This window comes from Galeopterus variegatus, unplaced genomic scaffold (genome assembly GCF_000696425.1).
Source record: "Galeopterus variegatus unplaced genomic scaffold, G_variegatus-3.0.2 Scaffold2592, whole genome shotgun sequence".
In the NCBI taxonomy this organism is placed as follows: domain Eukaryota; kingdom Metazoa; phylum Chordata; class Mammalia; order Dermoptera; family Cynocephalidae; genus Galeopterus; species Galeopterus variegatus.
Genome location: NW_007728703.1, coordinates 225,199 through 250,231, shown reverse-complemented (window position 1 = coordinate 250,231; position 25,033 = coordinate 225,199). Strand labels below are relative to the sequence as shown.

General features: G+C 34.6%; 1 protein-coding gene across 1 annotated transcript in view; it reads right to left on the bottom strand.

The window, feature by feature from the left end:
• Window positions 1-9,494: 9,494 nt before the first annotated feature.
• SLCO1C1 (solute carrier organic anion transporter family, member 1C1) overlaps window positions 9,495-25,033 on the bottom strand; it is a 58,889-nt gene continuing 43,350 nt past the window's right edge. The window contains 4 exon segments of the mRNA XM_008582366.1: window positions 9,495-10,343; window positions 11,866-12,086; window positions 20,807-20,871; window positions 23,566-23,750. Coding sequence (XP_008580588.1) covers window positions 10,170-10,343; window positions 11,866-12,086; window positions 20,807-20,871; window positions 23,566-23,750 — 645 coding nt within the window. The 3' untranslated portion in view covers window positions 9,495-10,169.

Below are 25,033 nucleotides of genomic sequence, written 5' to 3'. Positions count from 1 at the left end.
CACATAGTAACAGGAGTAGTCTTTTCCTTACAAGTCTTCAACCATCTGCAAAAGCCATATATACACATAGCAATATAGGGGTAATTTCCTTACAGACTCATTAAGTTTGAGATATCCGTGATTTAGTAGAGATGTGTCCTATTGGCAGCTCAGGATTTGGAGTTCAGGAGAAAGCTCTGGATTAGAGATGTCACTTGTAGGACTCATCTATGCATAGATGGTAGAAGAAATCTTTGAAGAAAGAAGAAATCTTTTAAAGGAGGGTGCAAATATGAATACAAACACATGGAAATTCAGAAGAGATGACAATGAAGGAAGAGCTTGAGAGGATACAGTCAGATGCAGGAGGGAATTCAAGAGAGAACATAGTTCCAGAAGCTAAGAGAGCAATTAACGTGAAGTTAAAAAAGAGTGAAAGACCTTGAGTGCTGAAGAAAGGCTGAAAAAATAAGGGCTAAAATTTGCATATTGAATTGGAAACTATGTTACCTGGAAATCAGATTATAGTATATTGCAGAAGGGATGTGTGTTGAGCTCACACAGACAGTATAAGGATGTCTCAGCTATCTCAGAACATGGCAGCCCAGGAGTAAGAGTGTGGATCTGAACCTCAGTCTCTTTGTCCCTTTTTAGAAGTTAATTAACCTCTCTAAACCTCAGTGTCCTCCTCATGCATAACACAGGGACAAAAATTGTACACACATCTAGATTGTTCAGATCATTAAATAAGGTGATATATTTAAAGGAGTTTGGACAGTGCCTGTATTTCATTAGTGTGTAATGAATAATAACATTCTACAGAAATCTTTTTGGAAACCTGGTTATCATAAAAGAAAAGGGATAAAAGAGTAACTAGAGGGAGCTCTAGGATCAAGAGAGATGTTTTTCTTTCTCTTGTCTCTTTTCTGTTGTCTGTTTAAATGTTTAATAGCTGGAGAGATAGGAACTTACTGCTTAGTGGGAATACAATGTAAAAGCTGAAAATTAGATTGGAACTCTATCTCAGACTCAGAGCTTTAAAAAATTTCCTCTGTACAGAAAAGTCAATTGCTTGAGCTACCCTAAGCAACCAGTTTGAGGAATGAGAGGTACGAGAATAGCTGGTAGAAGGAAGCATGGAAGAGCAGGAGCACATTAGCTCCTGATGCCTCTGGGTAGCTGGCAAATTCCTAAGGACTACAGAATGTTTTGATAAAGACAAGGAATTAGGGAAACCCTGTCGCGAGAGCAACTAGATTCCTTGCGTACAAGTGGACAGGAGAGTAGGTGGTGTCCAACTGCAGATGTGATACCTTGCCAGCTCCCAGGCAATCCAGGCCCAGATTTAGAAGACCAAAGACTCCATTTGAAAACACACATTTAAAAATATCCGATAATAAACACTCATCGTAAGCAGAATTGCAGTAAATGCTTTCGAAATGGCCAGGGTTATGGCAGGGTTCTTTTTATTTCTTAGTATGTGTTTCTGAATAAGGCAAAACAGATGCACTTGTTAGTCTCTTGAATACTTTTCTGTCTTGGAATTGGAAACTTTCACTGCTTTGGATTTTGCTTTTGAAACATAGAGTAAGTTCCAATCGCATTGGCCTTAGGCATGAAATAAATCAATGCCTGGATTTTTAAAATATGGATTTAATCCAAGCCAGACCTGCCCTAAAGCACTGCATAACCTAACACTGAGTTGTACTGAGTTGGAGGCTGTGTTAGAAAATTCAGTCTATTCAAGGATCTTGTGTGTAGATCCACCTGAATAATCTCAGTAGTAAAGCCTAATTAATTGTAAATAATACCTTAATAAAGCCTATCTGTAAAGAGCCACTCATGTAAAATTTATAGGTAAAAAGTTTGTTGGTTTCTATTATGTGACATCTATTTACACATTTTTTAGGGGGCAAACTGATTATTTTTTAATGGAGAAGAAACCTTGTACAGCTTCGAATTTTTACTCAGTTGTCTGCCTCTCTCAATTCTGGGATGTTTCATTTATTCTGTCATTGGGTCCTTACTTTGTTCTAGGCCCATTACAGCAGGGAATAACAGCTTGACACTGTAGCGACTGCAGAAAATAAATAAATTCACAAAGGGGTGATAATTACTATTGAGAAAAATGTCAGGTGAGTGGGATAGAGAGGGACAGCATGTGCTATTTCAGACAGTGTAGTCAAGGAAGGCCTCTGAGGGGCTGACATTTAAACAAAGAGGGAGGGAGGAATCAAGCTATAGGGTGCAAAATATTCCAGGCAGAAGGCACCAAAAGTCCTAAGACCCTGATGAGGGGACTACTTAATATGTTGGAGGAACAGAAAGGAGGTCCAAGTGGAGTAAAGTGAGTGGGGGAAAATGAGACCTAAGGGGGAGCTGGACTCAGATTATGTAGGCCTGGTATGGCCAACAGTGGCATTAAATATATGTACTGTCAAAAGTTGCATGCTGTATCAGTGTGAGTGCTTTATTTACAAAGTTATCAGGAGTTCTCAGATGAGTTTTTATCCCAGGTTAGAATACTTTAAATTTCAAATGCTTGATTTTCAACCCCAGTTGATCAATGGCAGATTGTGGTAGAAAGATCACAGGACAAGAAGTTAGGGGACCCAGAGAGCAACCTCAGCACAGTTAGTAAATAACTTGATTTTGTGGGCTATGATAATGTCACTTCAATTCTGTGGCCCTGATCCTCCTATCTATTTAATAATAATTTCTGAGACCCCTCCAGTGCTGATACTTTGATCAGTGAGGTAGTAGGTGCTCTAAGTTCATTAGTCAGCCCTATTGCTGTTATGGGGTTCTTTGCAGGTGTGATCTACCAAATATTTTTTCATGAGTCACCTATTTTAGCCAGATCAGAAATCTAGGCCAGAAAAGCAAAAAGCAAGAAAAGAAAACATCATTGGCAAATTAATTCTGTGGTTTAAACAGAGGTGAAAATTGTTGAATAGACTAGTCCACCATGTAGTCTATGGGAGTGCTATGGGAGTGAGGGTTTAGGGAAAGCTGACTAGAGATAACTGAATTTTTAAGGAGGAGGAGGAGTTAGCCAGGTCCTTGCTGAGGATAATGATGCTACTGCTGTATGGATCCAGTTAGAAATGCAGAATCTCAGGCCTCACCCCAGAAATACTGAATCAGATTTATGTTTTAGCAAGGTCCCCAGATGATTCATATATATAATAAAGTTTGAGAAGCCCTCTGCTAGGTAAAAAGGTGAAAGGAGGAAAAAGGAGAAGGTGTTTTCAAGGCAGAGGTAGTAGAAGCAGGTACAGCCACAGCACACTTAGGAAACTGCACGTAGCACAATGTAGCCAGGATATCTGGGTTAAGAATTGGAGTTGAGGGGGTTGGTCTGTTTAGCTCAGCTGACTAGAGTGCAGTGTTATATAGCACCAAGGTCAGGGGTTCTGATCCCCACACCGGATAGCCACCAAAAAAAAAGAGTTAGGGGCATTGTGGTAAATGGAGCTGAAAAGGTTTTCAGGGACCAGATCTTGAAAGGCTACATTTTTACCTAGGAATTTTTAGGTTTCCTGAAAATGTTTAGTTAATAAGCCAGTTAACGATATAGACATTAAATAAATAATAGCTTTACTAAAATTGTTTTCTATTTTTATTTTTGGCAGCTGGCCAGTATGGGGATCCAAACTCTTGATTTTGGCATTAAAGCAGCACATTCTAACCAACTGAACTAACCAGCCAGCTGCTGTGCTAAATTTTTTTTATATAAAATTGAACAAAATATCCTAAATAACTTTTTAGAAAATAAAATCGAATAAAATATTCCAAATCATAATAAAGACAAATATTGAAGGCTAGAAGTAAACTTAATAAGAAATAGTCAGGATGTAGAGTTAAAAAAAAAAAGCCTATTAAATTTTACTTAAAAACACAAAAGAAAACATCAATAAACAGAGACATACACCATGTCTCTGGATGGGAAGTCTTAATATAAAAATATGCAAGTTTTTAAGGTGGGTACTGTGAGATTAATAGTCTCAATTGGATACTTTTGGAACCTGAAAAAAAAAAAACTTGAATGCATCTAGAAGAAAAAATATGAATTCACATATTTAAGAAATTTTTGAAAATATATCCTATGAAGAAGGACTTCAACTATTGGAAATTAAAATGTATTTTTATAATTTATACATATAATTCTTATATAGTATAATCATGAACAGAATAGGCATATTAATGAGGCTAGAAAGTCCCCTAACATCCATAATATAGTAATTCTTAAAAGCAGAGAATATGAATTATTCAATAAACATTATTGAGACAAGTGGCTAACCATTGTCAAAATAATTAGGTTTCTTATTTCAAAATACTACATCAAAATAAATTCATATATATTAAGTATTTTAATTTTAGAAATTAAATAATAAAATATAAACATATAAAATCATCTCATCTTAATGAAAGAAAACCATTTTAAGCACACATGCAAATTAGAATCTATAGAGAAAGAGGATACATGCTTAGATAAACATTTTTTAAATCTGTAAGTCAAAATCACATGGAAAAAATTTTTTAATTAAGCACTCAAATTAGAGAAAATAATTATACACGGGACCACCAAAGATTAATATAATTAACAATATAACTAAGAAAATAAATATATAAGCAAGACTGTGAGCTGAATTTATAAAAGAATAAATATGATGAGTAGACAAATAAAAGTTTAAATTCACTTGCAAAGAAATGAAAATTAAAACATTGAAATGCTACATTTAATTTATAAAATTGATAAATTGGTAAAGGTTTGGGAAAAGCTAATCTTTCAAAAGCTGTTTGTGTTATGTTCTATTGCCTTTTTTTTCCTGGAATGTCATTAGTATGTTTGAAACATTATCTCTAGGAATCTATTATCTCCAGGAATTTATTTCAATATTATTCTATAGAATAATATTTATATATTATAGGAGTGGGGACTTTCTAGTCTCACTAATATACCTATTTCTGTCCATGATTATATTATATCAGAATTATATATACACATCATAAAAATACATTTTATTTTCTGAAGTTTATGTCCTCCTTCATATGATTTATTTTCAAAAGTTTCTTTAAAAAGTTCATTCATAATAAATAAGATAATAATAAATATGCATGCATGAAATATTCTTTGCATATTTGTTTATATAGCAAAGAAGATATATAAAATAAAAATAATTTATTAATAATTTAGGTCTTAAATCCTTGATTATAGTAGAAAAAAATCTTGGAATTGTGAATAGGAGACAGGAAATGAAAACATTTTAAGTCTTTAATTTTACACAAAGAGAGGCAATAGACAATATTTATTATTTGATTTTTGATATTTCTAACTAGAGAAAAATAGTGTTAACAACTAGATGTTGTTTATAAAACAAAATATCTTTAAAAATCTAAGTGATTTTTCTACAAAAAGTACAAATTTTCAAATTTGAACAGTAAGCCTATTTTTTGAAAGAGCTACAATGATCAGTCCAAAGTTTTTCAAAGTATCATTTCCCAACAAGGCTTAGAGCACTGTTTCAAATATAAAAGAAACAGATCATTTCTGCTATAAAAACTATTCCAAAACACTAAAAAATAGTTTTCTAGTTAAGTTTATAAAGCTGTATAATCCTGATGCTAGAATCTGACCAAGATGGCAAAAAAAAAAAAAAAAATACGATAAAATTGTACTTTTCAAATATATTGTATTGCAAATTAGGTTCTTGTTACTTGTTAATGAATTACTTGTTAATGAATAATGGATTCAGTGCCAAATAAGTTTGAGATATACATCCCCTGTAGCAGATCGACAATGTATATCACCATCTTAAAGAATCTGAGAGATTCTGTAGTTCATCATTAACTCAGCATATTCCAAAATTATTCAGACACAAAACACCTTTTTACATCACACATTAATATTTAACTGTGTTAATGTGCCTCTAATGCCTGATACCTAGTGGGTCTTCAATAAATGTTTTTCTTTCTCTTATTCTTTTTTCTAATGGTGAGCTTTCATAGGGTCGACAGTCGATGGCCTTGATGTTAAGACCATGCAGGTCTTTGCTAGGTCTGGTATGATTATGGAGCTGACTAAAAATGTTATCATTCTTGATGTTGCAAGAGTAAAGGCAGAGCTAACAGAAAGAAGGAAATGGAAGAGAGTTTGGAGACTGGAGGGGAAACGAGGGAGTTCTAAGGTCTTCGTTTTGCAAAAAGGGGAAACATGATACTGTGTATGTTTATTGAAGAAAAAAATGGAGGTACTGATGCAACATTTGAGGAACTCAGAATAGCAACTACGTACAGATTACAGAACAACAGAGGATATGTAAGTCACATTACTCCTAATGTATCACAGTAGATAGACAGTCAATAGACCTTTGCCCAAAGGTGATAAATGAAGAAAGTGACATGAGCATACTATTTAAAGATGTGAAACTGACCATCAGAAAAACCAACAAACCAAGTTGGTTAGAAGTAGTTGCCTTTAAGGAACAGAAGCAAAGACAGGGTGGAGGACTTTTCATTTTAAATCATTTTGTACCATTTGATTTTTTCAACCATGTGCATGTTTAGTTTGTTAAAACTTTTGTAATTTAGGTGTACAAAACTGACTTTTTCAAAGTTAGTGAAAGCCACTGATTGAGGACATAAATTAATACAGGCATGATACGGCTGCTTGAACTTGATAAACCTTAGTTTAAATCTTGGCTCTACCAAATGCTAGAACTTGTTGGCTTTGGACAAATTGCTATGTCTTTAAGCCTCAGTTTCTTCCTCTGAAAATATCAGTAATAATACCTAACACATAAAGTCATTTTGACCTTTGAAATTGAGAATGTCTCAAGCACTCAACACACAAATAGAGGATGCTTAATGTAAATGGTTATATTTAATAGTTGTTATAAAAATTATAACTATTTTCAACTATATGTTAACAATTTACTCCTTGAAATTTCCTTTTGGTACAAGTACAGGTATTTAACATTTAAGGGAACATTCCTTAAATGCTAATGGTCTTAAGAATTCTTCCAGAAGTTTTTAGAAGTTTCTGATTGTTTTTCTACCTGCTTTAGAGGCATCATGATGTAATGGAAGAACCCAGCATTAGTTTTCCTGCTTCCACCTTAGGAAAAGCATTTAATCCAATTTAAGTCATTATAAAATGACATTGCTGGAGCTTTACCTGTCTGAAGGTTATGGTGAATCAGCTGTTCATTTGAGGTACTGGTCACCTCTAGGGGCCATGGGTGTAGAATAAGAGAATAATGTGTCCCATTGAACATGGAGCGATTGTGGGATTCCACAAGTCAATTAAGGCCTCACCTCTAATGTTTGGCCCTAGGACTGAGGGAATATTTTTGACCTCTGAGACAGGGTTTGGTTTGTTTAAAAAATTAATCATGTGCTTTCTGAGGCATAAAAAGCCTGCTTACCTCTGTCAGATGAGTTTACTTATCTAAAATATCAGTGTTCTTTTTAGTAAATTCAATTTCCCAGTAAATGATATCCTCATAAGCCAGAAAGCTGAGTTTAGTGTATAGAATTCCACTGCTGAATTAATGGTTATGTATAAAAATATGCTTTCTTTTAATTGGCATTCAGTTCTTTTATGAAAAAGATGATCCTTTATGCCTGTTGAATGAATTCAAAAACAAGGATGAAGAATTTGAATTTTAATTACATCTCTATAAAGAAAACTCTTGACAAGTGTACTCACTCACCAATTCAGTAAATATTTATTATGGGTAAAACTGATATAGAGTTGACAAAAAGGGTTCCTGCTCACAAACTAGCAGGGCAGCAGCAGGTCTGAAGTAGGCCTGCTGGGAACCAAACATAAGTCTATTTTTATTTTCAAAAATAGTAAAATAAAAAAAAATTAAGCACACCAATCTAAATAAAATGACAAATTAATATACACTTAAAGGTCCTTTCCTCTCCTCTCCTTTTCCAAACTTTGCATCTCCATTTTTTTTTTTTCCCATTCTTATTTGCAGGACTGGTATATAAGGAGAAAATTGAAAGACTGCAAAGCATTTTGTCCACATGATTTGATTCCTTCACTTTTTTTTTTTTCCCATTCTTATTTGCAGGACTGGTATATAAGGAGAAAATTGAGAGACTGCAAAGCATTTTGTCCACATGATTTGATCCCTTCGCTGTATAATTAAATGAAGCAAAATGTTACTGCATCTTTGAGCTGGGCCTCTAGGTGGACTTAGATTCCAAGAAATGTCCTCAGACTTCTTTGTTAGGAGTGTCCTGTTTACATATTGTTTGTTCTAAAGGCTGCTATGAACTGTGTTGCTTTTCTGTCTCCACAATTCTAAAGGATTGCCCTCGACCATCTGACTCAATTTTAAATAGCATGTTCTGGGGTCATCTGTTACAAGTACAGTATTTCAAACCATAAATCAACAATATTTGAATAAAAGAATATGCTAAATTCTTTGTGTGGTTTATAATGATTGTTGATTATTTGCATGTTGTTGAAATATACAGATGAAGACAACTATAGGTGCAAACTGATCTAATGAAATAAAGTAATGCAGAGACATTACAAATAATAGAAGTAGTCTATTTAGTATCACGTTATTGGGTCAGATTGTATGGTTGAAAGACAATTTTAGATTTAGACCTGGACTTAATCCAGGCTGTGCGCCTCTAAGGCTAAGCAATTTATCTTACCTCTCTTAGTCTCAGTTTCATGATCTATAAAATGGTGATTCTGATACTAAGAATGCCAAAAAGATCGAGTAATGCAATTTTTAGAGTGGCTAGTACATAATAGAATTATGGTTCCCATACTGAACTTGAAAATCCCCTCGGTAAGTAAAGATCCTCTTCCTGTGCATTTGAGGGACTCTGGCCTTGCTCATACAGGAATGCCCTTCAGTCTTCCTTTCCCAGCCCAACATTTTTTTCTACCTGGTCTTCTCTGGATTGTACAGAACTTACAGAATGCAGACAGTATTGGATTGTGATCTGGTAGTAGCTGAATAGCATGCCTCACTAGGGTGGTCTCTGTCTTAAGTCTGCTTTTCCTGAAAGGATCAGGCTCCTCTTCACAGCTATGGTGGAGGAAGAAAAATATAACCCAAAATAAAGCTGAAGATTAAAGGTGGTAGACTGCTTAACCTACAAATCCTAGTCAGAGGAGCACCAGGGAGCCAGGGAAAAGGAAGCACCTGGCTTGACGTTTTTAGTTGCAGAGAAACAGAGCTATCTGGAAGCTTGTACCTGTGGCAGCTCCCTGCCCAGGAATCCCTAGGCCCTGTGATGGGTGGCACGCAGAGCACAAAAGGTACCACATCCAGCCTTATCGTCCCTGAATCTCTCACTTCCCATTCCTGTTATAACACCAAAGTTTATGTTAGACTTTCAGAAATTCAGCTTTTAAACACATTTTAGGAACACATCATGTGCATAAGTAGAGAGCTGTTTACATACATTAAAATGTGGGCAGTATTGTATTTAACGATATTTTTAATCCATTGAATTCATAGAAGGACAATAAAGCATGTTCACATTTATTTTTATTACTTTACAGCCATGGTCATTTATAGTGTCACAAAAAAAGCACATGAAAATGAAGAGCTAATAATCCAAAATTCTAATACCCCAAGGTCATTTGCCACTACACATTTCTATATCAATTATTGTACTGCAAAGCTTAAAATGAAACCTTCTTCTCCATATTCTGACTTTATCCCTTATCCTAACATCATCATTAAAGTGATACGTGAAGAAGCAAAAGATATGACTTAATTTTTTTAACAGTATTTTCTCACCGTAGACAAGTAATTCAGTTTAGAAATTACATTAGACAATAAGGGCAATTGTTCTAATAAGAGTACAGCTAATATATCAATGGGCACAAGGCAAAACAAAGCAGGATAAGTAATAGAAGGAATTTGTATGTAAATTAAAAGGTTTAAAATTACTTTCATCATCTGCATCTTCTGTTGTATGTTTAATTATATTTGTTATCAGGTATATTATCTAATGCCTAAGGTTACAAACAAAGAAGGAATTTTTTGAAAAGAGAAAGAATTTACACATTCACAACTCTTTTGATTAAAATTTATTTGTTTGCAGAATTTCCACAAATTAGAAAACATGGCTTCAAGTCATCATTTTCCTAAAGTTGTGTTTCCTTGCCTGGCCAGCAGCTGGGTTGTAGCAGCAAATGATCACTTGCAGTACAGTTTTCCTTCCTGAGTCTTGCAGACACCATGGTTCGTTCTCTCTTGATTATGAAGCTTCTATGTTTTGAAACATAATTTTTCTTTAAAATGAAAAGTACTGCCATGCTTAGGAAAATGGACACTATGCCCAGTATCATAGTTAGTCCCAGATATATGTGTCTAGAAGAAGAGAGAATCCCAGTCATAATTATTGCAACTGCCCAACTTGAAATCAAGTATAAAAGGATGCTAATGATATCATTCTGATGGTTTTCTTTAAGAATGCAGATTTGGTAGCCATAAAAAGCCTTTGTATAAACATTGAAGGTAGACTATTGAAGGCAGATTGCTAATATAAAGCAATTTCTTAATAGTGTCATCATTTTCAATTACTACCAATTACATAATCAGTTCCAGTTTCCTCTCTGGAAATTATTCCCTCAGACCAGGTGACCATATCCTTGTTTGCCCAGAACAGTTCCAGTTTATGCTAGTGTTGTCCCAGTGTAATTTTAATACTGCCCCCTTTCACTCTCAAAAGTGTTCAGGTTTGAATGATAAATTATGTGGTTTCCTCACCCTCAGAGCATTCCCAAATTCACTTCTATGGAAAAACTGCATCAAGCATGCCAAGGGGAATTCGAGCTCTCAGTAATGAGTTGAGAATAAATGATATTTAAATCAATTTCTTTCATGGGAAGCCTTTAGTTCTACACTGTCAGAAGACGCTAAGGTATGGAAGTGCAGGTTGAATGAATGTTTCTCATTCTAGTCACCTTGTAAACACACTCTCAGTCTCTGATCGAGTTACACTGTCCTACATTAAAGTGAATACAGTTTTAGCAAATGCGAGTACAGCCCAAATTATACTCACAGATCTGTCCCTTTCAAGGACCAAAATAATTTTCACACATAACATCAAAGCCTATTAAATCAAACAAACTTATTTGAGATGGCCTGCCCAATTCACATCCAACTTAGATGGTTCAGCGCCAGGTTTATTTCTCTAGAAAACACTTGGCTTGTAAGTCTTAAAATCCTTCTTGCTTTTAAGCCATTTGAAGCATTGCTTTAAGCAATAAGCCTGCCCAATTCACATCCAACTTAGATGGTTCAGCGCCAGGTTTATTTCTCTAGAAAACACTCGGCTTGTAAGTCTTAAAATCCTTCTTGCTTTTAAGCCATTTGAAGCATTGCTTTAAGCAATAAGGGGACTAAATGTTGGATGAACTAAACTGAATGATACCGTAGTAAAAATGCCAAACCCCTCACCCCATGCACACTCACTCCCACAGAGAAAACCTTTTAGTTGTATGCATTTCAAGTACTGGAATAATCGAACATCAGTTTGGCAATAAAAGCAGGACAGATTTAGAGCCAAATCCAACTCTTGCCCAGGGGGATTACATCTGACGTAAATGGTACAGTTTGGCTTAGTTTTAAAAAGAATAGAATTAAACTCAAAATGTGACCTAAATTTAAATCCTTCTGAGTTTCAGTGAATTACCTACCCATGGGTGAGCATAAACTTGCAAAATGCTACTCTATTCTGGAATCTTTCATCATATGTTTTAAATGATTACTCATTTAAAAGGGAAGCCAATGTGAGTAATGTGGAAAAAAATCAAAGATCTAACCAAATAAATAGTAATCTAATTATTCTGTGAAACAGATCACCTTTTTTTAGTAGACTATTCTTTACTTTACAAGCAGTGAAACTACATGAGGACTTATCAGTGCCAGTGGCATCGTGTAAACCTGGGATGTTGCAGCAGTGAGATGTGGGGATGCATTTGATACGGTACCTGAAAGCATTGGAATCATATAATCTGCAGGAGCCTCTACTTCCACATCTTTTAAATCCCCATTTGATGCATGAAGTGTCAATCAAAACTCCAAAATATACTGGAGCTGGGATTCCTGCTGTGAAAAAAAAAAAAAAAAACCCAAATAATTGCTATCTTAAAAATTTGCACATCCTTTTGGTTCTAAATGATTATCTGGAACCGCTTACTTTTAGTCCACTAATTACCGTTTTGGAAATGAAAGGTCATCAATTACATGCTGAAATCTCGAAAACCTCTCTCTCTAGCCCAGTCTTCTTTTATAAGTTCCAGAGTGAAAAAAAAAAAAAAAAACCCAAATAATTGCTATCTTAAAAATTTGCACATCCTTTTGGTTCTAAATGATTATCTGGAACCGCTTACTTTTAGTCCACTAATTACCGTTTTGGAAATGAAAGGTCATCAATTACATGCTGAAATCTCGAAAACCTCTCTCTCTAGCCCAGTCTTCTTTTATAAGTTCCAGACTTCTGCAATAATTGCCATTCGTTTACCTTAGAAGCATGTCTCCCAGGCACATCAAACTCAACATGGCTCAACTTCTTTCTCTTCGGGGGCTGTCCATTTATCAGTAACCACGCAGTTGCTAAAGGCAGCAGCTTGGGAGTCATCTTACATCCCATTCTCTTTGCTCTGTCTGTTCATCACTACATTTAATCCTTCTCCCAATCATGCCAATGCTACCTCCTAGGTATATCTTTAACACATTCTTTTCTCTCCATTCCCACTGCCACTACTTCCACCCTAATTTAAAGCAGCAGCCAATTCGTAATTCTTCTGCTTCCTTTCTAATCCTCTCCAATCTATTCATTACACAGATGTTAGATCATTCAGTTACAAAGATAATTTTCCAAAACATCTATTCCAAGACAAAACTAGCTAACTCCACATTGGGTCCCATCTGCATTTCCAACCTCAATTTGAGCAAAATTCACTGTCTTATATTTCAGACTCCAACTTTGCTGGGTTTCTTTGAGTGCTTAAAATGTTGTCCGCTCTTGCCTGAATGCCTTATATAGTTTTCTTTATCCAAACACTTTCCTCTTTACTCCTTCCCCTTCTTAACACAAACTCATCCTTCAAATCTCAGTTTACATGTTCTCCTTCAGGAAAGGCTATTCTGATGACCTAAACTACATTAATCCCTCTTGTTTTACATCTTACAGAACTTGTACTTCTTTCAAAACCCTTAGTGCTCCTGTTATGGTGTGTTTAATTGCTTTTCCTGTTATTCTGTAAGCTATACAGGGGCAGGAAAACTGTCTTTCTTATTCATGCTGTAAACTCTAGTTGGTTCTCAGTAAGTGTTTGTTGAGAATTTAATCTCTCCTTAGGGTGAAAGATACCGCTCATATACAAGTTTTAACAAAAGTATTTTAAGGTGATTGCAGTCTGTTCAATCTGTTTTAAACTGGTGGTCCATTCACATCCGTTATTTAGTCTGCATAGGATTTTTGTTTTTTAATTATTAGCCAATATTTACAAGCCAGGAAATTTCATGTAAAGTTGCAGATTTCTCAATTCTTGAAAAGCTACATTATCTGGCAGTCCACAGTAACAGCTGGCCAGAGGTGAACAGCAGCTGCCTCTATCCCCCACTACCCACTTGTGATGGTTAATTCTAGGTGTCAACTTGATTAAAAATACCTAGAAACCTGGCAAAGAATTATTTTGGGATGCATCTGAGAGGGTGTTTCCAGAAGACATTAGCATGTAAGCCTAAGTGGACTGGGTGGGAAGAAACCACTCTCAATATGGGCAGGCACCATCCAGTCCACTGGGGACCCAGAGAGACAAAAACAGAGGAAAAGGCGAATTTCTCACTGTATCCACTGGAGCTGGGATACACTCTTCCCTCCTGCCCATGGACATCTGAAGTCGAGACCCTTCAGCTTTTTCTTCCAGGATGTGTAAGTAACAGCAGTACCCCCAGATCAGGTCTTTGGACTTAGACTGAGAATCACCCCATTGGTTTCTCTGACTCAAAGGCTTCCAGACTTGGACTGAGCCATGCTACAGGCATCCTGTTTGCAGATGGCCTATCATGGGACTCCTCAGCCTTCATAATTGCTTGAACCAATTTCCCCTAATAAATCATACAGTTATGTACATATCCTATAGGGGCTGTCTCTCTGGAGAACCCTAATACACCACCCTTGACATAAACATGGAGTTCACTCTCCAAGTTCATGCAGCTTTCTCTCTGCCTACTTCACTTGTTTCCATCAACTGCCTGGACTATTTTGGCATTTGAGTTTTTAACTTTGGCATTTGAGTTTTTTGTTTGTTTGTTTGTTTCCTTCTGTTATAAAATTGCTGTGTATGTGTATATAGAATAAAATATTCTCACTAAATTTTTAAAGTCATCTAACAATATTTATGACACCTCTAAATTTCTGAGATTATTCATTTGTTCTTTGGTAACAAATGAGAAATATTTTAAAACATTTTCCATCTAAAAGTCTACTAAATTTTGCAGATGTCTTTGTAAGAATTGGTTCAATCCAGAATCATGAATGTTTGTTTAATCACTGGGTGAGAGATTTGGGGAAATGGAATATTCACATAATGTCAAAATATACTACAGATTACTTATTAATTACAAAGGGATTTTTACAATGAAGAAAACCGGTAGACATTATCTTCACCAAGAGATCAAACTTGCAATTTTCAATTGATGGGATATACACTGAAGTAATGTGCTTCCTGATGTGATGTACTAAGCAGAACACACTATCACCAGTGTAGTGTCCTCAACAAAAGTATTACACCTGAACACAGTCAAAAGCAAACAAACAGACAAATCAGTAGGTGGGATATTCTACAAAACATCTGTCTTTGCTTCTTGAAAAATAAAAGTCATAAAAGACCAAAAAAAAAAAAAAAAAGTTGAGGGATTGGTGGAGACAACTTTCACCTAAAACTTTTAGCAACTGTTGATGGAGTTGCAAGACAAGAATTTTTTTAAAGTTCTATTCCTCCTATACAAATTATTTGGAATTTTTCTTTTTTTTCTTTTTCTTTCTTTCTTTCTTTTTACTGTAAAATAATTGATTATACATCTTTGTGGGGTACAGAGTTGAATATCAATACCTGTGTATAATATGTGATGAACAAATCACAAAACATAATCATTCTTTGTGAACCTTAACGAATTTCTTGCTAACCCCTCCCTGCTTCCTCCTTTCCCACCTCTGGTAATCACATTCTGTTCTCTCCTTTTGAAAGTTCAATGTATTATTGTGATCTTCCTTTTTCTATTTTTATTTAAAGACAAGAATTTTTTTAAAGTTCTATTCCTCCTATACAAATTATTTGGAATTTTTCTTTTTTTTCTTTTTCTTTCTTTCTTTCTTTTTACTGTAAAATAATTGATTATACATCTTTGTGGGGTACAGAGTTGAATATCAATACCTGTGTATAATATGTAATGAACAAATCACAAAACATAATCATTCTTTGTGAACCTTAATGAATTTCTTGCTAACCCCTCCCTGCTTCCTCCTTTCCCACCTCTGGTAATCACATTCTGTTCTCTCCTTTTGAAAGTTCAACGTATTATTGTGATCTTCCTTTTCCTATTTTTATTTGTTTATTTTTAGCCCCCACTTATGAATGAGGACACACAGCATTTCTCTTTCTGTGCCTGACTTATTTCATATAACATAATTTCCTCCAAGCTCATCCATGTTGCTGTGAATGGCAGAATTTCATTCTTTTTTATGACTGAGTAGTATTCCATTGTATAAATATACCATATTTTCCTTATCCAGTCATCCATCGATGGACATTTAGATAGGTGGTATAACTTGACTATTGTAAAGAAAGCTTCAATAAATATGGGAATGCAGGTATCCCTTTAACATGGGTATATACCCAGTTGTGGGATTGCTGGATTGTGTGGTGGTTCTATCTGTAGTTGTTTGAGGAACCCAACTGTTTTCCATAATGGCTGTACTAATTTATAGTCCCACCAGCCATGTATAGGGTTTCCCCCTTTCTCTGCATCCTTGTGAGCATTTGTTATTTTCAGTCTTTTTGATAATAGTCCAACTGGAGTGAGATGATATCTCAGTGTGATTCTGATTTGCATTTCCCTGATGATTAGTAATGCTAAGCATTTTTTCATGTACCTGTTGCCATCTGTATGTCTTCCTGTGAGAAATATCTATTCAGCTCCTTTGCCCATATTTTAATCAGGTTATTTGTTTTATTACTGTTAAGTTGTTTGAATTCCTTGTACATGCTGGATGTTAATCTCTTGTCAGATGTATAGTTTGCAGATATTTTCTCCCATTCTGTAGCTGTCTTTTCGCTCTGTTGATCGTTTTCTTTGCTGTGTAGAAGCTTTTTAGTTTCATATGATTCCATTTTTTACTTTTTATTTTGTTGCCTGTGCTTTTTTTGCCTGTGCTTTTGAGGTCTTTTTCACAAAGGTTTTGCCCAGTCCTACACCCTGAAGTGTTTCCTCTATATTTTCTTCTAGGAGTTTTACAGTTTCAGATCTTATATTTAAATCTTTAATCCATTTTGAGTTGATTCTGGTATATGGTGAGAAGTATGGGCCTAGTTTTAATCTTCTATACATGGAAATCCAGTTTTCCAAGCACCATTTATTGAAAAAGCTGTCTTTTCCCCAATGTATATTTTTGTGCCTTTGTTGAAGATCAGCTGGCTGTAAGTACTGGGTTCTCTATTCTGTTCCATTGGTCCATATGTCTGTTTTTACATCAGTACCATGCTGTTTTGTTTACTATAGCTTTGTAGCATAATTTTAAGTCTAGCTTTTTATTTATTTTTTTTTGCTTAGGGCTGCTTTGGCTCTTTGGGGTCTTTTGTTCTTCCATATGAATGTTAGGACATTTCATATGAATGTTTTCTTTCCATTTCTGTGAAAAATTGTCCCTGGTATTTTGGTGAGGATTGCATTGAATCTATAGATTACTTTGGGTAGTATGAATATTTTCACAACATTAATTCTTCCAATCCATGAACACGGAATGTCTTTCCATCTTTTTGCATCCTCTTTAATTTCTTTCAGCAGTGATTTGTAGTTCTTATTGTAGAGACCTTTCACTTCCCTGGTTAAATGTATTCCTAGGTATTTTATTTTTTTGGCAGGTATTGTAAATGGGATTTCATTCTTGATTTTTTTGTCTACTAGTTTGTTGTTGAAGTATAATTACACCACTGATTTTTGTATATTGATTTTATATTCTGCAAATTTACTGAGTTTTGTTAATTGGCTGTAAGAGTTTTTTGGTAGAGTCTTCAGTTTTTTCTATCTATAGGATCATGTAATCTGCAAACAGGGACAATTTGACTTCATCTTTTCCAACTTGGATGCCCTTTATTTCTTTCTCTTGCCTGACCGCTCTGGCTAGTACTTCCAGTACTATATTCAATAAGAGTGGTGAGAGTGGGCATCCTTGTCTAGTTCCTGTTCCTAAAGGAAAAGTTTTCACCTTTTCCCCATTTAGGATGATATTGGCAGTGGGTTTTTCATGCATCGCTTTTACTGTGTTGAGATAATTTCCTTCTATACCTAATTTGTTGAGAGTTTTTATCATGAAGGGATGTTGAACTTTGCCAAATGCTTTTTCTGTGTCTATTGAGATAATCACATGGTTTTTGTCCATTTGCATATGTTAAGAGAATTCTCCTTCATTGAGCATTTTGTTCCTCTGAAATATAGTTAATAGAAGAAAGGCAAGATACATGATTGATTCTCCCCCCCACACACTTTTGTAATCAATTCTCAGAATAAATTGGTACCCTGGTGTTCTCCACATTTTAAAAATATCATTATGAACTCATAGGCTTTTATACATTTGATGTATTTCAGTAAACTGTAGCCATTATAACTATTATTACTGCTACTACTATTATTTTGATCCTCAAATTATCCCACCTTGAAGCCAATCTCCTCAAATTGGTTCTGTATTATTCTGACATATTCTTTTTAGCCTTTGATAGCTTATTCCCTTTCTCGTCCAATAAGACATCCCACAATCAAGTTATGTATTTACTCTAGACCTTGGATCAGTTATTTCTCCAAGATGCCATGGTCCTTTTAATGACAATTCATATTTAGATATCACAGACTGATTGCTATGGTGTTCATTTCTTCTGGGTTTCATCATTTTTAGATTTTTTAGAAGTCAGAGCTATAAAATACACATTATTTTATACTAAAAAATATGTGAGTTCATAATATTTTAAAATCAGATTTAAGAATAATTTTACTTAAACACTTTTACTTTATACTTTATCACATTTCTATTATTCAGAAAATGTTGATTCCAACTGATATTAAAATAATATTTTATTTGTTTTACTTTAAAATATATAATAGTTTCAACATAACAATACCAATATTAGTACTACTAATAAGACTCATGTAAATGCAGTTAATCTGTGGGGATTTGGTAAAACTTTTATTTTTAAGTCATTTAAAGTTTTTTCTGTATGCTTATGCCAGCAATATAATAAACAGTGAGTTTCAGTTTTTAAGATTCGGTTCTTTTAAATTTTATTTTCAATTATATAAAACTTTACATAATTTCAAATTAAATAATTATATAACAAGTTATAATTACAAAGTCTCACTTCCATTCTGTCCTCTCTTTCCTTTTCCCTTTCTTCTGCTATAGGTAACCATTTTTAAAAATTAGTTTTTAGCTTATACTTCCATTGTGTCTTTGAAAGTAAGAGCAAATACCTTTGCACGTGCATATTTCCACCTTTCCATACTAACACCAAAGGTATCAAACTATAAACATTGTTCTCCATTTTGCTTCTTTTCACATAAAACTATATCCTGCAGATCACTTGGAAACATTACATAGAGATTTTCCCCATTCATTGTTATAGCTGCATTATGTGGTTTACTGGAGTTTATTCAACCAACCTTATGCTGATGGACATTTAGACTGCTTGTAGATTTTTGCTATTACAAAAAAAAAGCCTCGGTAATTATATTTATTCATTATGGTTGGGCTTATTTCAAATTTTTGCTAGCAAATTTTTTGGTATAATTCCTAGAAGTGGAAATGCTAGGTCTAAACATAAATCCATGTATACTTTTGCTAATTATTGCCAAACAACTCTCTTCAGAAAACTATCATCATTTCGCCAACAGCAGTGCGTAAACATGTCTATTTTCCCCTACATAGCGAACAAAATTTGGTAATTTGCCAATCTGATAAGTAACAACTGGTATCTGTGCAGTTTTATTTATTTATTTATTTATTTTGTCTTTTTCCATGTCCGGCAACAGATCGCAACCCTCAGTGTCGCCCCCGTACCGGACCGGGACCAGCAACGGGATCGCAACCCTCGGTGTTGCCCCCGCGCCTCGCTCAGCCAGTGAGCGGGAACCGGTCTGTATGTGGGATCCGAACCCTCAGCGGGAGCGCCGCCGCGCTTCCCAAGCGGCGCACTAGCGCAGTGCGCCACTGGGCCGGCCCCGTATCTGTGCAGTTTTAACTTGACTCTCCTTATGAGAGAATTTGAGCATCTTTTCTTATAGTAAAAGACATTTACATTTATTTTTCTATGAAATGGCTATTCATATCCTTTACCCATTTTTCTATTTCATTGTTGGTTGTTTAATTGACTTTTTCTTCTCAAAACTTAACGAGTTCTCTTTATAATGGGATACTAGCCACTTGTCTTTTATATAAATTGCAAAACTTTTTGCCAGTTTATCATTTGCCTTTTGATTTTTCTTATAATATTTTTGCCATTTTCAAATATTGTTTTTATTAAATCAATTTTATAAATCATTTATTTTACTTGGAATCATTTTAGCTCTATGGGTTACATCTGTATTCCCAAGGACAGGTAGATACAAAGGCCAGTTCTAGCTGGGGATATACTTCAGGCTCAATTATCTGACACTTTTCTAGGTAATGTCTCTTCTTATATTGTAGAATTAAAACCAGCCATGGTGGCAGACACCTCTATTTTTGTTTCTTTCCCAGTTTTATCAGGATTATATTGTATCTTAATATGCAGCCAGTTTACATCATGATCTATGTAAACCAAATTTAATTAAAAATTTTTAAAGCTCTGAGTTTGTTTGTTTTTTTCCCTAGGTAGTTTTTTTCTGTCAAATTACAAAAGAACACTACAATAATTTAATTTCCTTATTTAGAATATAAACTGTTTATGGATAGAAACCTCATCTGTCTCACTCACTATTTTGTATGAGTATTAACCAATGTATGTTAAAAATTTTGATAGTCAGAAAAAACATTCCAATTACATTTTACAGAATCACCTATTCAAATCCATTTGCTTAGATTGAATGATCTTATCTTTCTATCTAATGACATGTCCTAAGGATGAGCATTGAGAGTAACACAAAAGAATTCTTTCCATTTTAATAACCAAAAAAAAATTGTATTTAGGCTTCAGCCTTTCTTACTGATTAATTTTTGGTTTCCTCTCAGAGGGCTCTCCTGTAAGAGCAATGGATTTTATGACAGCAGAGCAGTGTTAGAAGAGACGAGACCATTAAACAAAAATTGTGGTTACTCTTACAAAATCTCTTTATTATATCTTGGACATTGAATAGGCACTAAGTAAATGTCTCTGAAATAAAGGAAGGAAGGATTCAGGAAAGAAGGGATGGAATAAAGAAATGAAGATAGGAAGAAAATAAAATAAATATGAATTTATTAATAACCACCTACATCATTTAGTTATACATGGTAATTCCACAAAAATATTTAGAAAAGTCTTCAAAATACACTTACGATGGTTTCCATAAATTAAAGCGTAGATTATACTTACCCAAAACTCTTACTGCTAAGGTGTAGATACCCAGGGCAAAGGACTTAAGTTGTGGTTTAATGCACCTAAAATCAACAAAATCACTATCACCAAAAAATATATGACCTACTAGAGTAAATAGAAATGTTAGTGATAATCTGCTTAAAACACATGAATTCATATTAGAATTCAAGTAGCATTTATGGCAAATCCATTAGTGTGCTAGCACAGAGAAAGCAAAATATGTAAAAGCCGTGTTTCATTATACGCAACACATCAAGGAGCTTACAGTTACCACTTCTAGAAGGTAAGTCAGCCCTACATGACATATTCAAATGGCACCTGCTAAAGTAAAATCATAAGTTTTATCAGCAAAATGCAAAAGACTGAGGAAAAACCCCCAAATTTCTAAGAAATTGCAAGATTTGAAGCAACCATAAACGATTAATAATAACCCATAACTAATTTTTGTGGCTTTTGGTCTAAAAGCACAGGACCAAATTGATCAGAGATGATACAATCATGGTGGCTGCTAAATGTTTTTGCTAAATAGTAGGGACCTGACTTTACCGTAAAAGTGCAAGAACACCTAAAATAACAAGGGCATCATTAATATGACTGTATAGCTTTAACTGACTAGTCTGTGGATTTTAATAGTAATAATCATGACCATATATAACTATTGAGTTATTAACTATTCATGCACTAAGTACACCCCATGTATTATTCATTTAATCTCTGCTTTAAAGGTGGTAAAAATCATGACTTTTCTTCTTCAACCCAAGGGAGTCCTTCTGATATTAAAGTTCATGGTGGTTCACTTGGGGGACTGTTGGGGAGGAAAGTGCTCCCTACAGGAGGTATTCTGATTCTTCATTTGTCTCAGGTGACTTCTTGGCACAGAATAAGAAGGTGCTGAAGTAGCCACACTGGTCTGGAAACTTGAGGGCAATGCTTTCCCATTTTCTCAAACCCATGCTCCCACTTGTAAACATAAATATCTCAGGCCTCAGGTGACTTCTTGGCACAGAATAAGAAGGTGCTGAAGTAGCCACACTGGTCTGGAAACTCGAGGGCAATGCTTTCCCATTTTCTCAAACCCATGCTCCCACTTGTAAACATAAATATCTCAGGTTCTCCCTATACTGTTTTGAGAATAGCAGATTTATGTATGGTAGGTTCTGTTTTCTGTTTATCTTTCCTAAGCAATTTTCATTATAAAAACTGTATGAAAAAAAATGTGAAATTAAAAATGCATACCATATTTTTGATTAGTCTCATTCTAATGAGAAACTAATGAAAAACTTAGTATTCATCCTTGGATATATAAACTAATTTGAAAATTGCCCAAGCCATCTAATAAAAGATTGATTTCCAGTAAAATTTGACTTTTTATATTTAGTAATTTTATCAAAATTTGTAATATTTGAGGTTACTTGGATCAATTGTACAATAGAAATGCTTACAAAGCCAATTTGAAAAGGAAGAAAATATTATTACTGAGAATCCTGGTTATAAAACTAGTATTTTAAGAATTGAATTTATATATAATTTTTATAGGGATGTGTAATAGGATAGTATGTAAAAAATGTTCAAGCACAAATTATATTACAATATAAGAAAAGCCTAAAGCCTATCAGGAAGTTGAATGAAGATATAAGTAGGTAAAAGGAGAAAAAAGAAATACATAATATTTTTGACAAACATTGTTTCATATAATTTTTAACTAGGTGAAGTTGGTTATGTAATCACTATCCTTTAGATACCATTAATTGCATTTGAAAGAGTGGCTTACATTTGAAATTTATATATTTTAAAATTATTTATTATATACTGGAAATCAAAGCTTAGTTACTATTTAAACTTAAGATAAAAAATTTTAGGGCCGGCCCGGTGGCACACTGGAGAGTGCGCCACTTGGGAGCACGGCGGCACTCCCGCCGAGGGTTCATATCCCATATGGAGACCGGTTCCCACTCACTGGCTGAGCACGGTGCGGGTGCAACACTGAGGGTTGCGATTCCGTTGCTGGTCCCCGGTACGGGCACAACACCGAGGGTTGCGATCCGTTACCGGTCAGTAAAAAAAAAAAGACAAAAAAAGGAAAAAAAAAAAAAAATTTATATGTCAATTTAAAAATATGCAAAAGGGTACAGTTTTAAAAATTCTTGTAGGGTTTTATAAGCAAAAATATTTATAAAACCCTAATGAAAAGTCATTGACATGATAATCATCAATGGATGATAATCAATCATTAGGATCATTAATTGAGCCAAAAGCCATGAAATCTTCCACAGAAAATTCCAGTCATGGCAAAATACACAGAAAAAGTAATAATCTGTATATCAAAATAAGAAATGCAAAACATTGTGGTACTAGCTGAGCCCTTAAAGTGTCTTATAAACTGCATCGCCCATAATTTGGTGAAATTATATCTCATCTAAAACATTTTATCTACACTAGTTAGTGTTATCGCCAGCATTAGCATAGCATACTGTATTCATTGAGTGACTGTAGTCATGCAGGTGATAACATTGCTCTCTAGGCCAGTGGTTTGCAAATATTTTTGACTAATCAAACTTCTATTTAGCCACATCTTTTTTTTTTTTTGTATAAAAAATGTGAGATACACATAAAATTGGAACAAGGGTGTGGGACAAGTTCCTTGAAAAAGTTATGAGGAATCATGACGACTCCACAGAAAAGAATTTGAAATTACTTCTCTAGATGATTACATTTTGCTTTATCTTAAAATTGTGGTGGGGAGAATCAGTATTCACCTCAGAAGTAATATGTATCCAGGTATGCCACCTAGGGATAAAGTATAGGATGTGATGACTGAAATTATAAGGAAATACAGAAACATTTTGGGACATCCATTTTCTTTTTGACATCTGCCCACTACGCCTGAAGAATTTCCTGATTGAGAAGCTGCCATTTCCACACAAGTGCAGTTATAAAATATCTGTAACACAAGAGAGAAAAGTCCAATTATTGAGATAACGTTTAAATAAAATTAACAATAAATTTTTATTTTAAAAACCTTTACAGTTCAGTATGCATGCATTGTATAAACAATGAGGAAATATTATTTTTCTGTATTACAGTATATTGAAAAAAGTGAAATCTATCAAGGTACACCATTTTATTATCCAAACAGCAAATGATTGTCTACAAAATACTAATCCTATAGAGCAATCTCCCAGCAAATCCTACCAAATCCAGCCATACCTTATCTCCATTACTATCACTTCCAAGTTCAAGTCACCATTACGTCTTGCCTAAATTATTGTCATGATCTTCATGCTCAACCTGTTTCCACTGTTATCCAGCTATAGCCTGTTTTTCACACAGTAAGCAAAGTGAACCTTGAAAAATGGCAGTCAGATTGCATCATTACCCTCACCCTTCCAATGGCTTCTCATTATGCTTGTATGAAATTGCAAATCCTTACAGTGGTTTGCACATTCTCCATCACATAGCTGCTGGATCCTACTCTGATCTCACCGCCTAATGATCTTCCCTCTCCCCATTGCTTTAGCCACACAGGGCCCTTGCAAGGACCCTTTTGCCTTGCCACTCCCCTCAAACATTACAAGTTTACCCCTGTCCCATTGCCTTGTTGTTTTCTCTGCTGGGCAGTGCTTCTCCTAGACAACTACACTGCTGGCACATGCACTTCAGATCTCTGTCCAGAGATTTCATTAGAGAACACTTCCATGACCACCTATTCAAAATAACACCCCCATCAGTCCAATCTCATATCCTAACATTTTTTTTCTCAGTGCTTTATTACTACCTATCAGGATATTATATATTTTTTTATTTTTAGACTATATTTGCCCTCTAGAATATAACCTCCAAGAAGGCAGAAACCATCTGGGTTTTCATCATTATATATCCAGGGCCTAAAATAGGCCTTCATTTTAGGTGTTCTTTAGATATTTGTTAAATAAATGGACACAATTGGAAGATATGACAGAATTTATAGTGGGTTCTAGGAAAAAACAATTCTGATGCATAAAACTCAACTGAATCTAGACTAAAGAGAGGCAACTTTTATAATCCCTCAATAGTTTATTTCTGTAAATTTCACTTATGGATGTGTATATATTATGAGTTGTCATTTTCATTGCAGATGAGTTTGTGAATTTTTATTTTTATTTTTATTTTTTTTATTTTTTATTTTTTATTTTTTTGTCTTTTTTGTCTTTTTCCGTGTCCGGCAACGGATTGCAACCCTCAGTG